Source organism: Heterocephalus glaber, unplaced genomic scaffold (genome assembly GCF_053883595.1).
Source record: "Heterocephalus glaber isolate CG9 unplaced genomic scaffold, H.glaber_assembly_v1.0 deba00001497, whole genome shotgun sequence".
Lineage (NCBI taxonomy): Eukaryota > Metazoa > Chordata > Mammalia > Rodentia > Bathyergidae > Heterocephalus > Heterocephalus glaber.
Window position 1 is genome coordinate 34483573 of NW_028258320.1, and position 20354 is coordinate 34503926.

At 33.9% G+C, this 20354-nt stretch overlaps 1 protein-coding gene across 8 annotated transcripts in view; it reads right to left on the minus strand.

Annotated features, from left to right (window-relative positions):
- Prkg1 (protein kinase cGMP-dependent 1) overlaps positions 1 to 20354 on the minus strand; it is a 1307364-nt gene that overhangs the window by 28983 nt on the left and 1258027 nt on the right. For 7 of the 8 annotated variants that reach the window (XM_013077205.3, XM_004858324.3, XM_087185544.1 and 4 more), the window contains one exon: positions 7575 to 7671. In XM_013077205.3, coding sequence (XP_012932659.1) covers positions 7575 to 7671 — 97 coding nt within the window. Of the gene's footprint in view, positions 1 to 7574; positions 7672 to 7772; positions 7866 to 20354 lie in introns of those variants that run through there. The other variant, XM_087185549.1, reaches the window with a different exon arrangement.

Below are 20354 nucleotides of genomic sequence, written 5' to 3' on the forward strand. Positions count from 1 at the left end.
ACAAAGAATCAATAACTGAGATCTCATCGTATTAAAAAGCTTCTGCACTGCAAAAGAAACTACCAACAGAGTTAACAGACAACCTACAAAGTGGGAAAAAAATTTTTAGCAGCTGTACCTCAGACAAAGGACTACTATCTAGAATATAAAAAGAACTGAAAAAAATCAGACCCCTGAAATTCAAAGACCCAATTCAAAAATGGGCATCCGAAATGAACAGACATTTCTCAGACAAAGAAGTGAAAACAGCAAATAAACATGAAAAAAATTTCAACATCCCTGGTCATTTGAGAGATGCAGATGAAAACAACACTGAGATTCCACTTCACCCAAGAAAGAATGGCTGCTATCAAGAAATCAACCAATAACAAATGCTGGTGGGGCTGTGGGGAGAAAGGGACCCTTCTCCATTGCTGATGGGAGAGCAGGCTGGTGCAACCACTGTGGAAATTGGTATGGACATACTTCAAAGAACTAGGTCCCATTTGACCCAGCTATTCCCCTGCTGGGGATCTTCCCAAATGAATTAAAAGGATCATACCACAATGATATATGTCCACCCATGTTTATAGTGGCACAGTTTGCAATAGCTAAAGCTTGGAAGCAGCCTAAGTTCCCATCAACTGGAAACTGGATAAAGAAGACGTGTGTCTTTTTTTTTTTTTTTTTAAATAAAATGGGCTACTACTCAGTCATAAAGAATGAGAAACTAGAGTCATTTATAGCTAAATGGATGCATATCAAGGCCATACTTTTTAATATATATATATATATATTTATTGGTACATTTTAGGTATAAAGTACATTTACATTTATCATTGGATGTTTGTACCAGAACATAATGTATCTTAGTTCTTATTTTTTCTCCCATTACCTGTGCACCCTTCACCCCCTCCACCCTTCCCTATTTACAGAGCTTGATTCCATTCTTTTTCCTCATAATTTTTCCTTTCCCTTCTTCTCTTTCCCCTTCCCCTCCCACCATTCCCAAACCCTTGGACCTTTTCTTATTTCAAATTATCAATTATTCATTTTAATCATTTTCATCCTTATTTACACTCTGGGGAAATGACTGATAAAATGACACAAGTGCTCATTTTCTGACTAGTGGCCAGTGTCCATTCCCTTTAGTTACAGAGGACACAAAGCCTTGGGGCAGGAGGGGTTCCCTGGGCATCGTCCTCTACAGTGTAAATCACTGTGGGCACAAATGGCAAATGCTTCTCAGCGATCCCACAGCTATTCTATTTCATTGCTGTGTGGTTTGGCAGAAAGAAGCTCTTGAAATGTTTTCATCTTACACGGGGTTTCCCTTTGGAGTTAAACCACTTGTCTTTTATAATGATGAAACAAAGTGTTGACTGAGCAATGGGTTTATCACTTAATTTCTTGCTTAATCATCTCTCAGTCTCTAATTTTTTTCCAGGTGGTTTACATTAACCCTTCAAACCTGCTTGTTTGTGGAGCAAAGTACCAAAGCGGCTGCCTGAGACACTGGGAGAGTGCAACAGATGCCTTTATGCCCAGGACACAGGCCGTGTCGCACACATGCATTTGTGGGAGCATAGGGAGGTTTTTACAACTTCCTAGCACATTGCCTTTTCTATGGCAGTCCAACTGCAGGATTCATAATTGTGGCTGGATTCACAGAAGGAATGAGAAGTCACCTTTGTAGTCCTCTTGGCAAGAGCCCTCTTATGCCCAGCTGGAATGCCAGGGTTCACCTTTGTAGTCCTCTTGGAAAGAGCCCTCTTATGCCCAGCTGGAGTGCCAGGGTTTAAGAAGGCTGTGCAGCAAGTGGATATGATACAGCAGTGTGCATGGAAAATGATTTTCCAGTGAGAAGTTAAGAGGTGGGGCTTTACAATTCAGAAGAGAAATGGATAAATAGACTCAGACTACTTCAGGTGCATACAGGTTCAGCGTGGGGAAGATTGAAAACTGTTTCCCATATCCTCTCATGGTACAACAGAAAATAAAGAGCCTTAGTGGTTTGGGAGAATTTAATACAGGCTATCAGGGAAGGTTATTTTTTAAAACCTGAGGCTCTAACTTATATGGGAGAAATGCTTGTACTCTCAGTGCTTGGCCTCCCAATGGGAGCAAAAGGAATAAAAATCATCCAATTCTCTTACTTTCCTATGTAAGTAGAAATGATATATGAAGATAGTTATCATCAGCTTAGTTTAATAATAAAAAACAATCATTATTATAACAAAAATAACAACATTGACAACACATTGACCTACAATGCTGTGCGTCAGTCACTACTTTGGGAACTTTAATTCATTTAATCTTTGCCCCTTGTGAGCAACATATTCTATAATTATCCTCATTTTACATATGAAGAAACTGAGGCTAAAGAGGTTTAGTAAATGACTAAGCATGCACAGTCGGTAAGATCTAAATCAAAGAGCCTAATTTCAGAGCTCTAGCTTTTAGCTTCCCCATTATATTGTATGTTTTTTCTCCACATACATTTTGCCACTAAAATTTAGATTTAGAGAAGGAGGAATCTCTGAGGTTTTGATAGAAATAGATGAGCATATGAGAACATCATGCTCTCTACTGATGCTTTATATTTAGTTCTGGTTCTTCAATTCTAGAGCATTCTTTTTCTCATCCTAATATACATGTGGCATTGAGATAATGCTTGTTTGATTTCATGGTGGTGGTGGTGGTAAGAATCTGAATACTTTTAGAAACCATAATGATAGAAAAAACTTCTAGTTTAAAAATTAGTTCTGAGCAATAACAATAATTCTTTCAATGACCACAAAGATATAGACCACTTAAATGTATTCTTGACATTTTTCCTGTGATATGTAGATCATACCTTGTGTTTCCTTTCCAGGGTAGCTTTCAGGGTAGAATTACATATTGGCCATGAAAGCAATTTGATGATTATCAAGTATGCATTAAATAGAAGGTTATTTTTAGTAAGAAAGTAATATTAACTTATTAATAAGCATTTTTTCTTGTAGTTGTTTCATTTTACCAACCATAAACCATAATGTGTTAGTTATTTATATTGATGCCTTAACTCTCAATCTGCCTTTGAAATACCACTTCCTGCAAATAATCTTCCCCCTCCATGCATCGAGCCTGTCCTGTTTGTACTTTGCTAGGGTTTCTTGTTTTGTTTTGTTTCTTTTTGAGTGCACATGATTGTAGACTGTGATTTCCTAGAACCAAGAGCCATTTTCTATTAAATTTTGTGTTACTACATAGATATGCAAGGAATAATCAGAAAATATGGTAAATGTTTAATTTTTTAAAAACATATGGTAAAAGACACATGGGGTGTGTTTGAAGTAAGGGGGAGTATTGTGAGGGGGATTAATGTCAATGAGTCTTTTACTATAATAGTTTTTTTGAAATTTAAACATTCACCATAGCTTTTGATTGCCCTAATATACTAACTGATATCAGAAAAATATAATTCAATAAAACAGAGATCATGTCTCCCATATATTTGTTCCTATATTTTATCCAAGTATGGTTTTCGGTATGGGAGATGTTTGGACTCCTGAGTAAACATATTCAGTATCTAATATTTAAATCAACTGCCACATAGTAATGTCAGATTAAAAGGCAGTTTTTATGACTTTGATTTGTACATCTGTATTCTGAAAGTAAGTATTTCTCTGGTAGGAACAAAAGTAAATTAGGAATTTGACCATAAAGCAATGGGACTCATTTTCACTAATGATTTGTAAAACTAATCGTCTTATTTTGCAATCACCTTTTGTAAATTAAGAAGATTACTCAGGTTAGAACATTAGTGAGTAAATCAGAGAGAGAGAGAGAGAGAGAGTGAGAAAGAGAGAGAGAGAGCAAGCTGTGATTTTTGTTTGTTTGTTTTTTCCTGGAAGTAGTATTAGAATGTGGCTTTCTGACAGATGTTCTGTAAATTGGTTGCATTTAAGCCCATTCTTAAAAATAAAGAACAGGGACAGAAAATATGTTGCAAGCCAAAGAGAAAAAAGAACAGCAGTACAAGTGACTGCTCAAAGGTAATGACTGTGTTTGGGACATATCTGATATTAAATTAGTTAAGATCAGTTATGCCAAAAGTTTTTATGAAATATACCAGAGAGTTTAAAAGCAGAATTCTCATTCATGTAAGACTTTTACTATAAGCTTCTGGGCTCATCACTGAACAAATATACATTTCTTCTTATGTTCTCATCTCTAAAAATTAAAAATAAATTATTTGAAAATTTTTCTACCAGAAAAAATGTTCTTGAACCTAAATTTATCTATATTGCCAAATAATAAAAATTGAGTAATGCTAAGAACTCTGTGAAGGATATATCATCATTCAAAATCACACAAACATAATCTGTATGTCACACAATAATGAAAAACTACATTTTTAGCACTAACAGGAAATGGGAGTTCAAAATTTCAAATTTCTAAACCCTTCATGCCCTGTTGGAGAGTTTATAATTTTATAATTTCATGTCAGGTTAAAAGATTTTTAAATACTGTTATAAAGTATAACTTGTATTATTTTGTAATGTTATTTGCCTGATCACTGGTTTTGTTAAGGTAAAGATTTGTACATCCAAAGAAGAAGTATTGCACACTTCACACTAACATGTTCAGCACTATGAACACATGTGAAATGTGTATATCAAAACTGTGTTGCTTAAAAATAGCATCTTGTAATATTGATAAAATTATTTTGTATGTCTCATTCTCAGAGATGAGTGAAAATTTCTATAATCACAACATAATGTGGCTCTTTCTATATACACTTCCTGACTATGAATGGTAACAATTCCACTGTGAAGATGTGCTATTATCTTAGTTTGGTGACAACTGTACATATAATTGCAGTCAAGTGTGAAGGTCAGTCTCTCAAATTTAGCAGCACTGAATAAATTTAAAAAATAAAAAAATCATAGAGAAGAATATTTCTCATACCTAGTAATTAATATGACCAGGAAAATAGTAAGTGGTAAGAACTGGGGTCAATGGATGTTACAGTACTGGTGATCACATAAGTGGCTAGTCCACACTAAATACTCAAGATAATCTGGATTCTCTACTTATCCCTCAGCATGCTTTGGAATGTGAAAGACAATACAAGATGTGAGTACAGAAGTTAAGGTTACGGACTTCTCCCCCTCAAAGGACTCATTGTACCTAATGGCCCATAGAAGATCTATCATTCACCAATATTATCTGAAGTTTTTGCAAAACCAACTGTATTTCCAACTAATAATTAATTTTTTAGGTTTGGTTTTCATTAGTTTATAAAAATTTGTGTAAAATATTAGAATATTCATGAGACAAAAAGTGGAGTGAACTATTTAGTATTTCCTAGAGTGGAGAAGAATATATATATATATATATATATAGAGAGAGAGAGAGAGAGAGAGAGAGAGAGAGAGAGAGAGAGAGAGACTGGGGGAGAGGGAGAGGGAAAGGGGGGGAGAGAGAAAAACATACCACCACATATCCACATATTTTGTCCTTTTAAACTGTATTATTCTTGTGTGTATAGTACTGGGGGCTGAACTCAAGGGCTTTGTGCATCTAGCTAAACTGTATTACCTTTTACATGATTAAATTTACCCTAATTCTTTGGCTAATTGTTTGTGCCTCACATATATATTTTAGAGAATTTTCTAAAAGTTTGACAATTGTTCTCGTCTTCAAATCCTTTCAGAGTTATTACAAGCTATTTTCAATATTACCAATATTTTCAATATTTAAAATATCCAAGTAAATTCCTACATATAAAATATCTCATGGGTAACTTGAAGTTATCAGATCTCTAGAAGTTCACAAAGTTGTAAGGTTGACTTTTGTTGTTGTTAATCAGAACACCAATTTTATTGCCCATAGTCTTTAAAAACTAATATTTAAGAAACTGTAACAAATAACCCCAAATTAATCTCTGAGGAATTCTGTCCTTTATACTGCTTTATTCATAGAGGGGTTTAGATATATACAATTATGTAAATGAACACACCATGAACTATAACCTTTATGGTAAAAAGCTTTACCCTCTCTCTTGCACCTCAAAAGCAAAGCTGTCATATACAATGCAGTTAAATCTTTTTTAGCTGTACAAATAATTATAACTCACTACAAAACCAAAAACCTTAAGAAATAAATGCGAGGTTGCATTAAATGGCATAATTCATGAAATCAAGAATTTTTGTAGAACCTTACTTGATTTTTAAAAATTTTTCTTATTTGATTTTTAATCCTGTAACTTTAGATACAATTTAAGAGGCATATTATGGACTATCAAGTCAAAAGTAATAGCATTAATATAGTATCTTCCAATCATTATTAAGGGAAGTATAATGAAAATTTCAGGAAACATTTTATGGCTCTAGAACTTTCTTTGATTGATTGATTGATTGATTGATATTAGGGATTTAACTCAGGAGCATTCTACTATTGAGTTACATTCCCAGGCATTTCGATTTTATTTTAATTTTTAGTTTTGAGACCAGGTCTCATTAAGTTGCTCAAGCTGGTCTTGAATTTTCCATCTTCCTGCCTCAGCTCCCTGAGTAGCTAGGACTATAGCGTGTGCCACCATGCTTGGCTAAAATCTTCTTTTAAATTTTTAAGTAAATAGCTTTTTTCTGCCTAACATAGTGAAAAATCCCAAGTGCAGCACAAATACACTAATAGCAGAAATATCTTTAGGTCATAGTATTTTATGGAAGGGGATTTCTCCTGACTCAGGATGGCAACAGTAACTGTTTACAGAACTGTACACAGGCTCAGGGAGTTCCTCACACACTGTACTGGTGTCTGATATCAGGGACTCCTGCATTCACAGAGAGATAGGAATGAATTGGCATTCTGAAGTAGGATATTTACAGAGCCTTGGCATGCTGCTAACTCAATCACCAGAATATTTCTTTTTCTAATTTTTGGAGCAATGTGTCAGTTTTTAAAATTCTATTTAAAACAAATCCAAATCAGGGTGTGTTTGTTTATACTACATTCATGAAATGTGTTTTATGTATGAACTTGTACAAAAATATCTTCATTTTTAACACTTAACTATATTTAGAATGCATATGTGAAATAAACTATACAAAATATTCAAATCATTGTCACTATAATCTAGGTTCCAATAACTACAGAATTGCAGCGACTACTGTGTCATTTATTTTGTATCTATATCTCCCAGTCCTCTATATGTTCTTAAATTTACACTTGAATTATTGTAACAAATTAAAGTATATAATTAAGTTAGTGAGCACTGCTCAGAGCTAAGTAAATGTGGATTATAGGCTTATCAGCTGGGTAAAAGGTTCTTTATGCCTCCCTAGTACATGACATGTTTATCTTTCACTTAATATGAAAAGGTTTTCTAAAAAGTAATTTGGTGTCTGTTATTTTTAGTCTACCGATTATGTAGCGTAGTCCACTTTGTTGAGCATGCCTATGTGAGGTCTTGTGGTCAATATTTAGGAATAATAGTAAATAATGAAAAGAGAACAAAGAGAAAAGAAAGAAGTCTTATACCAGGAGAAAAAAAATAAAAAGGAAGACATGGGTTTTCAAAATCATTTAAAGAGCAATCCACCTACCAGTTCTACTCGTCCAAAACCTCCAACTCCAAGAGTGTCAATGATGTTGAAATCAGACAACTTCAGGTTGGCGAAGAAAGCAGCTTCAGCTTCATATCTGAATTTTTTGATGCGAAAAAATGGAAATTTCTTAGAGGTGCAAACACGAGTACCACGTACATCTGCACTGGAATGACATGACTGTGGAACAGTGTTTACCTGCTTAATTTCCATCCTGCTTTTAGAGTCTCTGTTTTCTCACACTCATATTTTTTTTGGTCCCAGTTGTGCAGAATAACATAGATTTGCCATTGTTTTTCAAAGTAGAAAAATACAAAGTACCCACTGCATGCTAGTCAAGTGACTGATAAATCCAGTTATCAAATCAAAGTTACATCTTGGTATTTTTCTAAGTCTTCTTGTGAGCACGGATTGTTTGACTTGCTCTTTTTTGGTTTTGTTTTGGAGTTTTTGGTTTTGCTTGGTTTTGTTTTTGCAGTTCAGATTTTGGATAGCAGTTTCTCATTAGTTTCCCTTATCCACAGGCTGGCAGTGCCTTTTATAAATATTTATTAGAAGTGACACAATCGCAGAGGTCTCAAGCAAAATCACAGCCAGGTTTTATGAAAACAGATCCAAAAAGCTGAGGGCTGATGTGCAAATGTCTGAAATGGATGATTTCGGGAGCATATTCACATTCCCAAAGAGTGTCTTCCTTTCATTTATGTTTACCCCTGATGGTGGCCAACACTCTCAGCTAGCAATCCCAGTGCCTTTAAGTTTGCCAGTGTCTTATATGAGTGCTGAGAAGCATGGGCTAGTATTTCAAAAGTCTATGCACACATGCAAATTTGACACATGCAAGTGGACAAAATAAGCTTCTCCTGATGAGACAAGTGAATATGAGCAGCTTAAAATATCTCCTTGTTAAAGGCCCTACTATTTTTGGAAAGGGCAGGAAGACATAAAGATGAAGATGATCTGCCCACTCTCTAAAGCCAGGTCAGGGAGTAATTCAGCTGCCTCAAACCTGAAGTATTTGAATAGCTGTGCATAGCTCATGACCTTCAGCCTAATTCAACAATGTTTGAATTAGTACTATACTATACATAGAAATGATGAATGTAATCATCATGTAATGCTATTAACAGCCTACATATGTCCGTTTTGGAATAGAATCAGCCATAGTCATGTTTGGTGCTAAGCTATGTGACATTTAGCTATTTCATTATAGTCAAATACAACTTTAGACTCTACTTGGGAGCAATGAAAACGAAGATGAAGTTTCATCCTTCTTAAATTTACAACTACAGTTCTCATTTTTTAATAAGTCAGTCGCTAACAGACTCCTAAGAGGGTAAAAGGAAGTTTAATATGTGAAATCAACTCTCTAATAAACGTCTATAAAAAAAGCTAGTCAATTCTAAAGGTATTTGAAGACTTCTCTCATTAACTACAAAATCAAAGGATCAACACAGTAATTCAGGAACTGGTTTGCTACACTGTAATATAAGCAGCAAGTGTGCATTTCTGACATTCCAATTTGCTTGCAGACTGCTTTTGGAAAGTTAAAACTCCATCCAATTTAAAGGACACATTGCAGAGTGGACCCCAACAGGTGCTTAAAAAAGACATCTGTCTGGATCAGACCCCATGACAATTTATATGTAGCAAAGTATTTCCTGGTAGTCTAGAAAAGCAAATGCTTAAACATTTTTTTAAGGTTTTTTTTACTTTGAGCTTCCAAAATATTTTACAGTTTCACATTCAAGCTATTTTAATATTAGTAGTTTCATAAGACAAATATAAAGCAAGGATGAAATGAAGACTTTAATAAATTAAATAGGCACACTACAACTGGATTCTGACTACTTATCTAGGCTTTGAACTTTTAAGACATCAGTTGCTGGTCAATGAATTGATATCTTTACTAATATAAAAAAAACATGGTTTAGAAGTTCACTTGGAAAAGGACAATCTCTTATGACTTTATTTAAATGTTTTATAATTATTTATGCAAGTATTGTACACATTCACAAACCATTCTTAAATAATAACTTATGTGCTTGCTGAGATTTAGAAATCTCAAGTGTAAAAAGGATAAACTCAAACTATTTGTATAGTATTTGATGTATCTATATACATAAAGTATGGTGTTATACCCTTTTGATATACCCCAAAATTCTTGTGCCTGGGCCTTTTAAATGAAGCTGGAAGCATACCTACATGAGTAGAATGATTCCCAACCTTTGTCGCATATCAGAGCTACCTAAGTTCTTTAAAAATCACTTAAGATGAGCCTCAGTATAAACCAAGTAAATCAGAAATTTCTGGAAGTCATATTTTGTAAAAGTTCCTGGGTGATTCTGATGTACCATAATGGTTGACAACCACAGTTATAAACATTCTGACAGCTCCATAAGTTCCACAAACCATACAGGAATTTTAGGGTGGATTAAAAGGGGTCAGGGAGACAAGTAGCTGCCTGATGAGTCTGAGGATGATAGATTCTGGCAAAAAGGTTAGGGGCTCTCATTCTGTTGACCTTGATTCCTATGGTTCTAGAACTAGAATAGCAGGAACATAGTCCTCTCATGATTAAGAGCTCCCCCCCAAAAGTTGCTTAAAAATAGATAGATGCAAGGGTAAAATTTATAAGGTGGTTTGAATTGATTCTGTAATTATTATCTGGTTAATTATTGATGAGATTGTAACTAATGAGAGGGACACATTAAATTTCACTTTAAGTAGTAGACATTTTCTTTGCAGCTGTAAATTTCCACTGAAATGTATATTTTCCCATACACTAGAACCACTGACAATTAAGTCAAATATTTCATGTTTTATAATTTTTAATTTTTAAATTTTTGGGGGGGGTACTAGGGATCGAACTTGGGTCCTTGAGCTTGCGCAGCAGACGGCAAAACCACTAAGCTAAATCCCCGGCCCAAATATTTCATGTTTTAATGAAGAGACTGGTAACATTAAGATCATACTTTGCTAATATTTTCTAATTGTTTTGCTAATATTACTAGATGAATTTTTAAAGTACAGTCCAGTTGGATGAAATTATCTTGTTATTGGTGAGATATATTTTAAAGGGTTCTTGGGAGAATTATGCTCTTGATCCTCTTTTTTATTTGTTTCAGGCTCTGATTCTTGGAATTGTCTTTAGTCACTTAATGTTTTATATGCATTTATTTTTTCTTCTCATTTAGAGTACGTTTTAGGCATAAGAGTCATATTTTTAATATAGAGACTTTGTACACTTTCTTTTTCTGAATTAACTTGTTAAACACGAAAATGACTGCATGATTAATCTTAATAGAGATGCTACAGTTTAACTTATTTAGATTTTTCAGGTATTTAACTTTTCTGTGTGCACACTGATAACTGAGAGGGACATTTTTATTCTTTCCCTTTACTTGAAGATTTATACAAAGAAAATTTGAATCCATACAGAGCAATTATATTCTATTTGTTTTTTTAGAATTGATAAAATTCTAAAGGGTAAATGAGAACAAAGTAAATGGTGAAGTAAGCGGTTGTTGTTCTAGTAAACACTTCCTCCTGTTTAAAGGAAGGGTGCAACTCAAGTTGGCCTGCTACTATTGGGTTCTGGGCCCAAGGAATTAAGCCTAGATTCATACTGTCCTAAAATCCATCTGTTCAATAGTGCTTAAGGGAAGACAGTTGTCAAATGCAAACTGAAATATATTTCAGCAAGAAATACAGTTTCTGGTTCCTAACTGTTTAAAAAAACAATGAGAAGTATCAAAGATATTCTTTTTTTTTCTCTTAGTACTGGGAATCGAATTTAGGACCTTGCACTTACCAGGCAGGTGTGGCGCTGCTGAGCTACATCCCCGGCCCTCAAATATATTCTTGAATGGTACTTAATTTAGTCTAAGACATTGCATCTTTTTAAAATTTTGGTATAAGGTAAGAGCTGTTACCTGGAAAAGTCCGAATATTGACATACATACTATACTTATAACTGTAGGAAGCTTACAAAACTCTAAAAGAAATTCACAAAACAGTAACCATATAAGAGATTGAATGTGTTAGGTGAAGAAGGCAGAGGTAGTATGTTTCCTCCAACATTGCTGATAATAAGATTTGTCTAGGCTATGGTGGTTAGAAATCATAGATATTGCTAATCCTTATAGAATAATCTTTAAATTGTGAAATACTGAACGTTTCTCAAGAACTGCTGAAAAGAAACAAAATCGTCTTTGTTTTCACCTTCTTTTGTTAATTCTGCCTATATGAAAAATGATATTCCAAAAACCATAAAATTGTAAAGCTGTAGGTATAAAGAAGATGAGACGTGTATAGTCTAGAAACAGAAAAACAGTGCCAAAATAATCTACATCTTTTCCTGCCCTCATCTCTCAGTATTGCATTCACATTTCTTTAGGAAATAGATCATAGCTATTTGTTTCCATATTTATATCTACCAACCTGCACAAAACCGGAGTATGAATCAAGTGTGCTTTATTATTCATCACAATTGTTTGCGTGCTGCTGTCATACTACCCATGACTCATTATTTCATCATTAAGAATTAAGAGAATTGAATGGTATACTTTATGATGGTCAATTATTATTAGGTACTCAACATCTCTCCTAATATATTAAAACCAAATATGATAATTCACCCAGGAGAAAAATTTATGGAATTTACAATTTTATCTTCACATTGATATTATAATAACAGAAATATCTCAGCATTATTTTACAAAGCAGAAAATATGTGCACTTTTAAAATAAAGGCCAAGTGTCCAAAGGAACATAATTACAAGTTCAGATAAGTAATTAAGAGTCAATTTAACAAAGTGCAAATGTAACTGTTTGCTTTAGCCCACTTCATCTATAATCAAAATCAGGTTCAGAAATTTACTCTGAGTTTCCAAGGAAAACTAAAATAAGGTCTCAGTATTTCCTAATCTACCTGGAAATCACTTATGAGTATATTTTTAATTCTTGTTGAGTTTACATTCAACAAATCTGAGGAGAAAAAGAAACATAATGGCTTAGTAAACACATGGAAATCTTATCTATGACCGAGTTCATTTCTTATTGTATAACTGCAATAAGATGAATAATCAGTCAACTGATTACTACTCTGGACTTAAAAATGGTACGAGAGCATGATAGTAAACAGATAAAAAATTATGACTTCTAATCTTGCCTAAACCAATGACTTTGTTCTTATACATCCTGTTTTCCTCAGTGCAGTCGTATCAATGAATGTAAACTTAAATTAGTAAGTATAAATTTCTTGGAGACTCAAATCAGAACTAGAACTAACTTAAGCATCTAGGTAAATGCCTAGAAATTTTCTTCCATTTTGTATGTGACCAAAGAACACTGAAATCCACAAATAAATTTCTATAGAAATAGTTTTTTTAAAGTGAGCTCTTTCTGAAACCTTAAGCATGAAATATACATGTGGTCTATAATAAATTCAAAGTATAATATTGACCATCAGGTCATTTTATGCAATAGTAGTTTCTGGTTTAATAAAGCTTGGTGTGTTGAGTAATTTGTAGATCTGCCAAAGAAAGTACAAATTTAGTCAGAAAAATACCTATATAGAGAGAGAAAGTGAATTGCAAAATGGACTGCTAATCTTATTTGGATATTTAATGCAGATGTGATTTGGTCTTACCATAGGGACTAGTGCTTTCATTGTACTACTTTGACTTTGTGGATGTGGAAATATTAGGAGTCCTTATTCCTTTAATTCCCAAATTTTTAAAATTAAATAAGCATAGCCACTAAAATAAAAATTGTCTTATAATGAAGTCATCAGTCATCTCTTACTAATTTAATCGCCATACAGAAAATACCATAGAGAGTCAAACTTTGGAAGCAGTATCTCTTAAATTCACTGGAAAACAGAGAGTGAAACATCTTTTTTTTTTTTTTTTTAAAGTGAAACATCTTGTATTCCAAGTTTGTAATAGGATTTATTTCTTGTTGAATCGTGTTTTTTTTTTTAACTTCATAAAAGTCCCTATTACTAAATTTTTAAAAATACCTTTAAATATAAGAAATCCTATTCCTAAAATTCTAAATAAAAAGGATAATTTTTAATGTATTTTGTCACACACCATAGAGGATAACTGCTATTGTTTAGCAGTACAGGGAAAAACTTGGAGAAATAAAAGGTTTGAACATGACCTTATACATCTAAAATATTTCATTTGACAGTTTTCTCCAAAAGTGTCATCTCTTCTTCAAGGTATTTGACATAGCATGAGTTTGTTTCATTTCCCAATTTGCGGTTTTCAGGAAGACTAACCATCCTCCCCCTTTTGACCTTGTAGTCATAAAATAGTACTATTTAATTCTCAAATACATTCTTTTAACGAGATACAGCCTACAGGAAAAAAGCATTTCAGGGTACCTGCTGCATGATAAGAATGATAGTAATGCAAATATTCTGCATTTAGAAAGCAGTTATTTTTCCCAAGGACTAAAATTTCTCTCATTTAACTTATTCTTGCTGAGTCTGTGAAGATGAGATAACAAATATGTTTACTTATTTTGTAAATGGGTAGACCAACTGCTGATAAATAAGTTCTATCATTAAATACCAGAATTAGAACTAGAGAGTTCTACTATGTTTCACATATAGCAAATGTATACTTATTCCAAAAAATTCATTTTTATTTTTATAAATATAGTAGAGAACAACACAATTTTAGTGTGATGTTCTTATCTCAAAGTGTTAAAATGATAACATTGTTCAAAGGCTGGATCAACACCATTGGGATTCATCTAATTCAATCTCTACATCTTTAAAAATAAAAGAATTATTCTAGAGATGCTAAATAAATTAGTCTAGGTAAGAAAGACACAGGTATTGGAGACAGGGGTTCTGTCATGTGGTGTATAGTACTTTCTTTGATTATCAGAGTCTATCTCTGAAGTTTTTATAATGCTTTAATAAATGAACAACAGAGGCAAACTATAAAAGTTATGAAGTATATTTTTTTGTTACAGTCACAAATAGTTGTGACTGTCTTGTAGATAAGTACTCATGAGTCTTGCCAATGATGTGATAGAGGCAGGTGCACACTCTGATTAATTAAATAATGAATTAAATAATTCATTAAAAAATCAAATGAATGGACTGGTGCTCAGGAGACCTTTTGAAAAATTCAGACATCAAAGCAGTATTTGTAAAACAAACAAACAAGAAATGAGTGATGATAGACATTTGGCAAGAAAGACATTGAAGATTTTCCCCTTTTTCTGGTTATCAGTTCCTTTAACTGAAGTAGTGGTCCATAATAGAAAGTTCATTTACTAAATTATTCAGTGATGATTATTTTCTTTTAGAGAATATAGGTATTTGCATATATATATATATATATATATATATATCCAAATAAAAACCATGCAGTTCTCTACTTTCTTTACTACAGAATAACTATTTCTTGGGTAATGAAAAGCCATGAGAAGCTAGTGCACTGAGGAAGTGTCCTCTCATCTCAGTGCATCCCCTCCTCTCTCTCTCTCTCTGATCTTTCACCCCGAGTATTTTGCTCTTCAGTGTAGGCCAGTGTGGTCCAGAGCTGGTGGCTGTGATAGGATGACTTCCTAAGGCCAGGAATGTGAGGTTTAAGAAAAAAGAATATAGGAGAAAGTGACTCCTTCTTTCTTCGCTGTTGTAAGAACTCTGGCCAGTGGAGAAGTTCCTCAGCCTCATTACTTCATACCAGTGGAGAAAATATCCCTTACTACAGAGTTCTCCTTGCAATTTCCACAAGGATCTGCATTTCTATAGAAGAGATGACTAAATGTTTCCCCCAAATTATGAAAATTCCCTTCCTACTCAAAGGCTAAAGAGGTCTTTGTCTTTTCTTACGTTATTTTATATGGATATTAAAATACTGAAAGTGATAAGAGAATATTTTATCTTAATTAACTTTAAAATTAGTTTTAATCATAATCTTAAAGGGATTAGTCAGAAAATTGGAAACAGAAAGATCAGGCAGAACTCAAAGCATCAGAGGTCAACTTTTATTTTTGGACCCAGAATTTTTGTTTTATAATCTTCCATTTTTTATAAAATCCAGGGAATTAGCACAGGTTGTTGGAAAAGGAAGACTGAAGGATTCTGCATGAACTTCAGAGACAGGGGTTTATGGGTGTGGTCATGGTTACAATGGGCAAGGAATGAAAAGACAGTACAATGTAATGTATGGCAAGAGGAAAATTCCTTGTACTCTAGGAATTAAAAACTAAAATAAGATGATCAAGGAGTTATGTCAAGACTAGCTGGAATATGATATTCTTTTTTTAATGAAAGTTTTGTACTATACGTATCTATGAAGCTTGCCTGCAGCTCGACAGTTCTGGGATGCCAAGTGTCATGAGAGATATGAACTTTAAAGAAAGCCCTGATACTCACACTTTCTCTTTTCCCTCCCCTATAGTCTCTTCCCCACTCTCCCCTCCAATCTCAGACCCTTGACGGTCCTACTTCTCTCTTCTCAGGGCTTTTGTTTCAAGGAGTCTTATTCTCAGCTCCTGGCATGCAAAGGAAGAAAGCATAAGAACCTGAATCAGCAGCCAAATGTGGTGAAGATATACTTTGGATGTCTGAGACAGAACTGAAATAAACTACATTTACTAGTAGTATTCATAAGAATTATAGGTTTAAACAAACTTGACCTAGCCTTAGGACCAGGCGTCAGTACTTTAAAATTAGATTCTTAAGTAAATCTATACAGCTGCTATTTCCCATATGATCGTATGTAAGTTTTAAAGTATGATTAGTGCTAATTTGGCATGTATGTGACAGACACCTACTAGGTAGAACACATGCAACCAAAAATGTGTCCAAAGTCCAAATCATTGTTCTTAAATGATCTTTGAGAACACCATCCACTCTGGAAATGGGGAAAGCCTATAGCTTTCTTAGGATGGAAATAGCAGAAAAGAATTTGAAGCAAAATTTTCCATGTCGAGCTGTTTAGTAACAGTGACTGGGGGATTTATCCCCTGAAGTAAATCCCAGGAAACAGCTAACTTTTGTTTTCAAGTCATTTCCACTTAGATACAAAATCTGGCTTTATTCTATATTGCAGCCAACATAATAATAAAGCATTCTATAAATATTTTTAAAATTAATCTCCACTTTATTTAGATTTCCTTATTTTTTACCTATCCAAAGTTAAAATGTTCTCAGGATCCCATATGTTACTGTTTTTTGTTTTTTATCTTCTTAGGCTACCCTTGGCTGCTCTCTCTCTCTCTTTCTCTCTTTCTGTCTCTCTCTCTTTTTACAGTTTTGAGGTGCACTTGTAAGGTGTTGTCCGATGTGTTCCTAATGATTACAGTGGAGTTAAAAGGTTTGAGGGGAAGAATACCACAAAGGTGAAAAACCATTTTCCCCACATCATCCCAGGACACAAAATATGGATTTGGCTTATCACTGATAATGTGAATCTTGATCACCTGCTGAGACAGTTGTTGTCTAGTTCTTAACAGTATTTATATGAATGACAAACTCAAGATGAGCTTTCTAAAAATGTGGTCTTGTGCATGGTTTTTACCTTGGAAGGTATCTCTCTAAAAGTCAGATACCTTTACGAAGGCATTACAAATTTCCATTCCTCTAAGGTATTCACGGAATCATTCAAAGGGTCACAATAAAATAATGTGGACAGGGTTTGAGCAAAGGGCTGTAATACTAGAAACTGGTGTTTTTTCAAAAAGCACAGGTGTGGGGAGACAATAGCATAGTGGAAACAACACCCTCAAGTTGTAGCTGTTTTTTGTTTTTCACAGGTGTACACAGTAAAAATAATTGCTCCTCTAAGCACACCTCTCACTCATGAAGTTTTAAATAACCTTGTCATCAAATTGTAGTTTCACTAAATTGGTGGGTCAAATGATTACTGCTATATCCCTTAAACTGAATTTTTACTTAAACTTCATAAATCTATACTGTGTAGTTCTTATTGAATAGTACTAAATAATTCTCTCCATTTTTAATTAAATTACTGAAATAAAAGAAATTGGGAAAGGGCATTGAAACCTATTATGCTGATTCTTTATACCAATTAAAAGGAAGAGAATATTTTCCCAGAGTTTGTCTCCTTTCACCGTATATTTTCAAGAGATGAAGTTCTCTTAGCTATACCCTATTGTCATTTCTTTCTTGACTCCCTTTTCCTCATTCAAGTTAGTAAATATTCTTTCAAGCTAACAACTATGAAATTTCCATGGTCTAGGACTCAGTGATGGAGAATCATTTAGAGCTTTCAATGACAACAAACAGCACACTGAGGCATGCGTGCCATAGATTTGCCACCATTGGAGGTGGATTAATTTGGGTTTGTGAGGCTTTTGATGGTAAAATAAGCTGTAGGAATTGATAATAACATCACATGATTGCCAGTCTTCTCAGATTTAACAATCGGAATGTGAAATGTCCAGTTGATGTTTTCAGCAAACAGAATCTCATTTGGTTCTCAGTCTGAGTTATCCTCTTGTTACTATGCAAACATAACAAAACTGAAGATACATAGTGGACAGAAAATCTTTCTTCTGCCCCATTCCAAAAGGAAACTGCTGAACTGGAGGGGTATGCCTTACAAGGCTGTGTTGCGCATTGACACCCATGAGTGGTGTTCAGTGAATCAGTTGGAAGGAAGTCAGAGGACTTAGTGTGGGCTTAGAAAGCAGATAGTCTCTTTTCTGATTAGAAGCTGAGGTAGTCACACCATTTCTTCACTTCTCTTATACTTTCTTCCTAACTTTTGTCCTAGCCTACTTCCAACCTAGTAAAAACTCAACTCTGTTTCCCAATAAGTGACAAGATTTGAGATAGTTCCATAAACGTGAGTGTGTCTAGAATATTACTTGCTAACTAGAAAGCAAATATAAAAAAATAAATAGCAATAAAAATCACTCCAATTAAATCTCAGACTAGTAACAGTACAGTGTAAGCAAGGCTTATCATGTATATCTTGAAAATAGAGCATGTTTCTGTTCTGTTAATGTTCAATTACTATATTTATATTTGAGCAGAAAGCTTATTTTCTCAAAGATTTCTTAGGTGATGAAATAAACGAGGTATGTTACCTGGAATAACCATGAATTAAGAATCTGTTAATAAGCACAAGACTTTAACCATTAGTTTAAGCCTCAAGTATAATAGAAAGTAAGCTAAGTGGGATATTTTGTAGATCTAGATCTCTGAAACATATTGATAAAGTATGAATTTAACTTTAATAGTAACACATGAGTTATCTACAACAGTTAAGGGATGAGGTTTTCACAGAGACACATCATTCAGATTATTGAAGCCTATCTCTCCTAAAGCGTTAAAAAACAAAATAGACCAAGATACATCATGTAAAGGTACAAGATCCCAACAATGAATGTAACTGTATTGTATACCTAAAATGTACCAATAAACTTAATGAAAAAAACCCCAAACAAAATAAAGAATCAATAATTCCACAATAGACATTCTTCTTCTAACTAGTAAACAAACATTTGTTAAATATAATGGAATATTCAAAGGATGACAACTGATCATTATTTTATATAATCAATCATTTTGCTGTCACTTGTATTTGAGAGAACCCAATATCACTGCTATAGCATGCATTTAGTAGATCCTGACTTACCTACTATCAGTGGCCAGGATATACTTATTTTATATAAGCTCTCAAGCCAGACAATTAAATTTATTAGAATTCTGCCGATAATATATTCATGGAAGCAATGAGGACTTAGGGGAGCAATCATATACAATTATTAAAATACAATCTCTGAAGCTGTAGCTTTGGGCAAATCCAAGCTCTATTGGTTTCTGACCACAAAGCATGGACAAACCAATTGATCCATATGTGCTCAGTTTTCTTTAGCTGTTTATGGGGCATAATTTACCAACTTCCATGGGTTGTGGCAAAAATTAAATGAGAGAATGCATGTGCACAAAGTTATAAGCAATAACTAACAGAATTAAAGAATTTAAAAAGATGATCATTATCTTCGATGGAGTTTTTAACTGTGCAAGGTTACATACAATTATGGTTACATACAATTATGGTTAGCTATTCGATGTTATTACTAAGTGCTTGAATTCTCTGTCCATGGATTTTTGGTGGATCTAATCCCCTCTTTCTAACACACTCTTCACTAGGATCTAGGAAACAAATTGGGTGGACAAGGACACTAGAGATAAAAGAGGTATTGCTATATGGAGATAAAATTAATTTAGGAATATATGAATGTTCAAAGAAATCATAATATTAGATTTGTTTCCTTCCTTAGTATTCTATTTCTCCATTCTAATTGTTCTAACTGGTAGTTTATGTTGCTCTCATGAGAATCTGTTAACTCTGTACTGAGGCTATACATTATGTTTACTATGCTTTCACCACTTAATTTTCTGAACTATATCAAATATAATAAGCTGCTATCAAGTGAATCAGTCAAACTGAAAATGATGTAATATGTGATGAAAAGAGCATGGGATTTCTCTAATCTATTCTAGATACTTGATTAAAAGGAGGGGAGGGGAGGGTCTCTTGGAAATTGAAATTTTACTTTTCACTAATTTACTGTATCTTGGGAAATATAGAATTTGTGACCCCTCAAATGCATAAAAGGAAAGCACAAAGCGCTCATGTTCTATGCTTCAGCACAGAATCCTTACCTTCAACTATCCCCTGAGCTTGTGAGAAACAGACGATACACCACCGTGCTCTTAGCCACAGTCAGGCAATAGACACAGAGTGAGGCAAGAACCACCACAATCCAGAG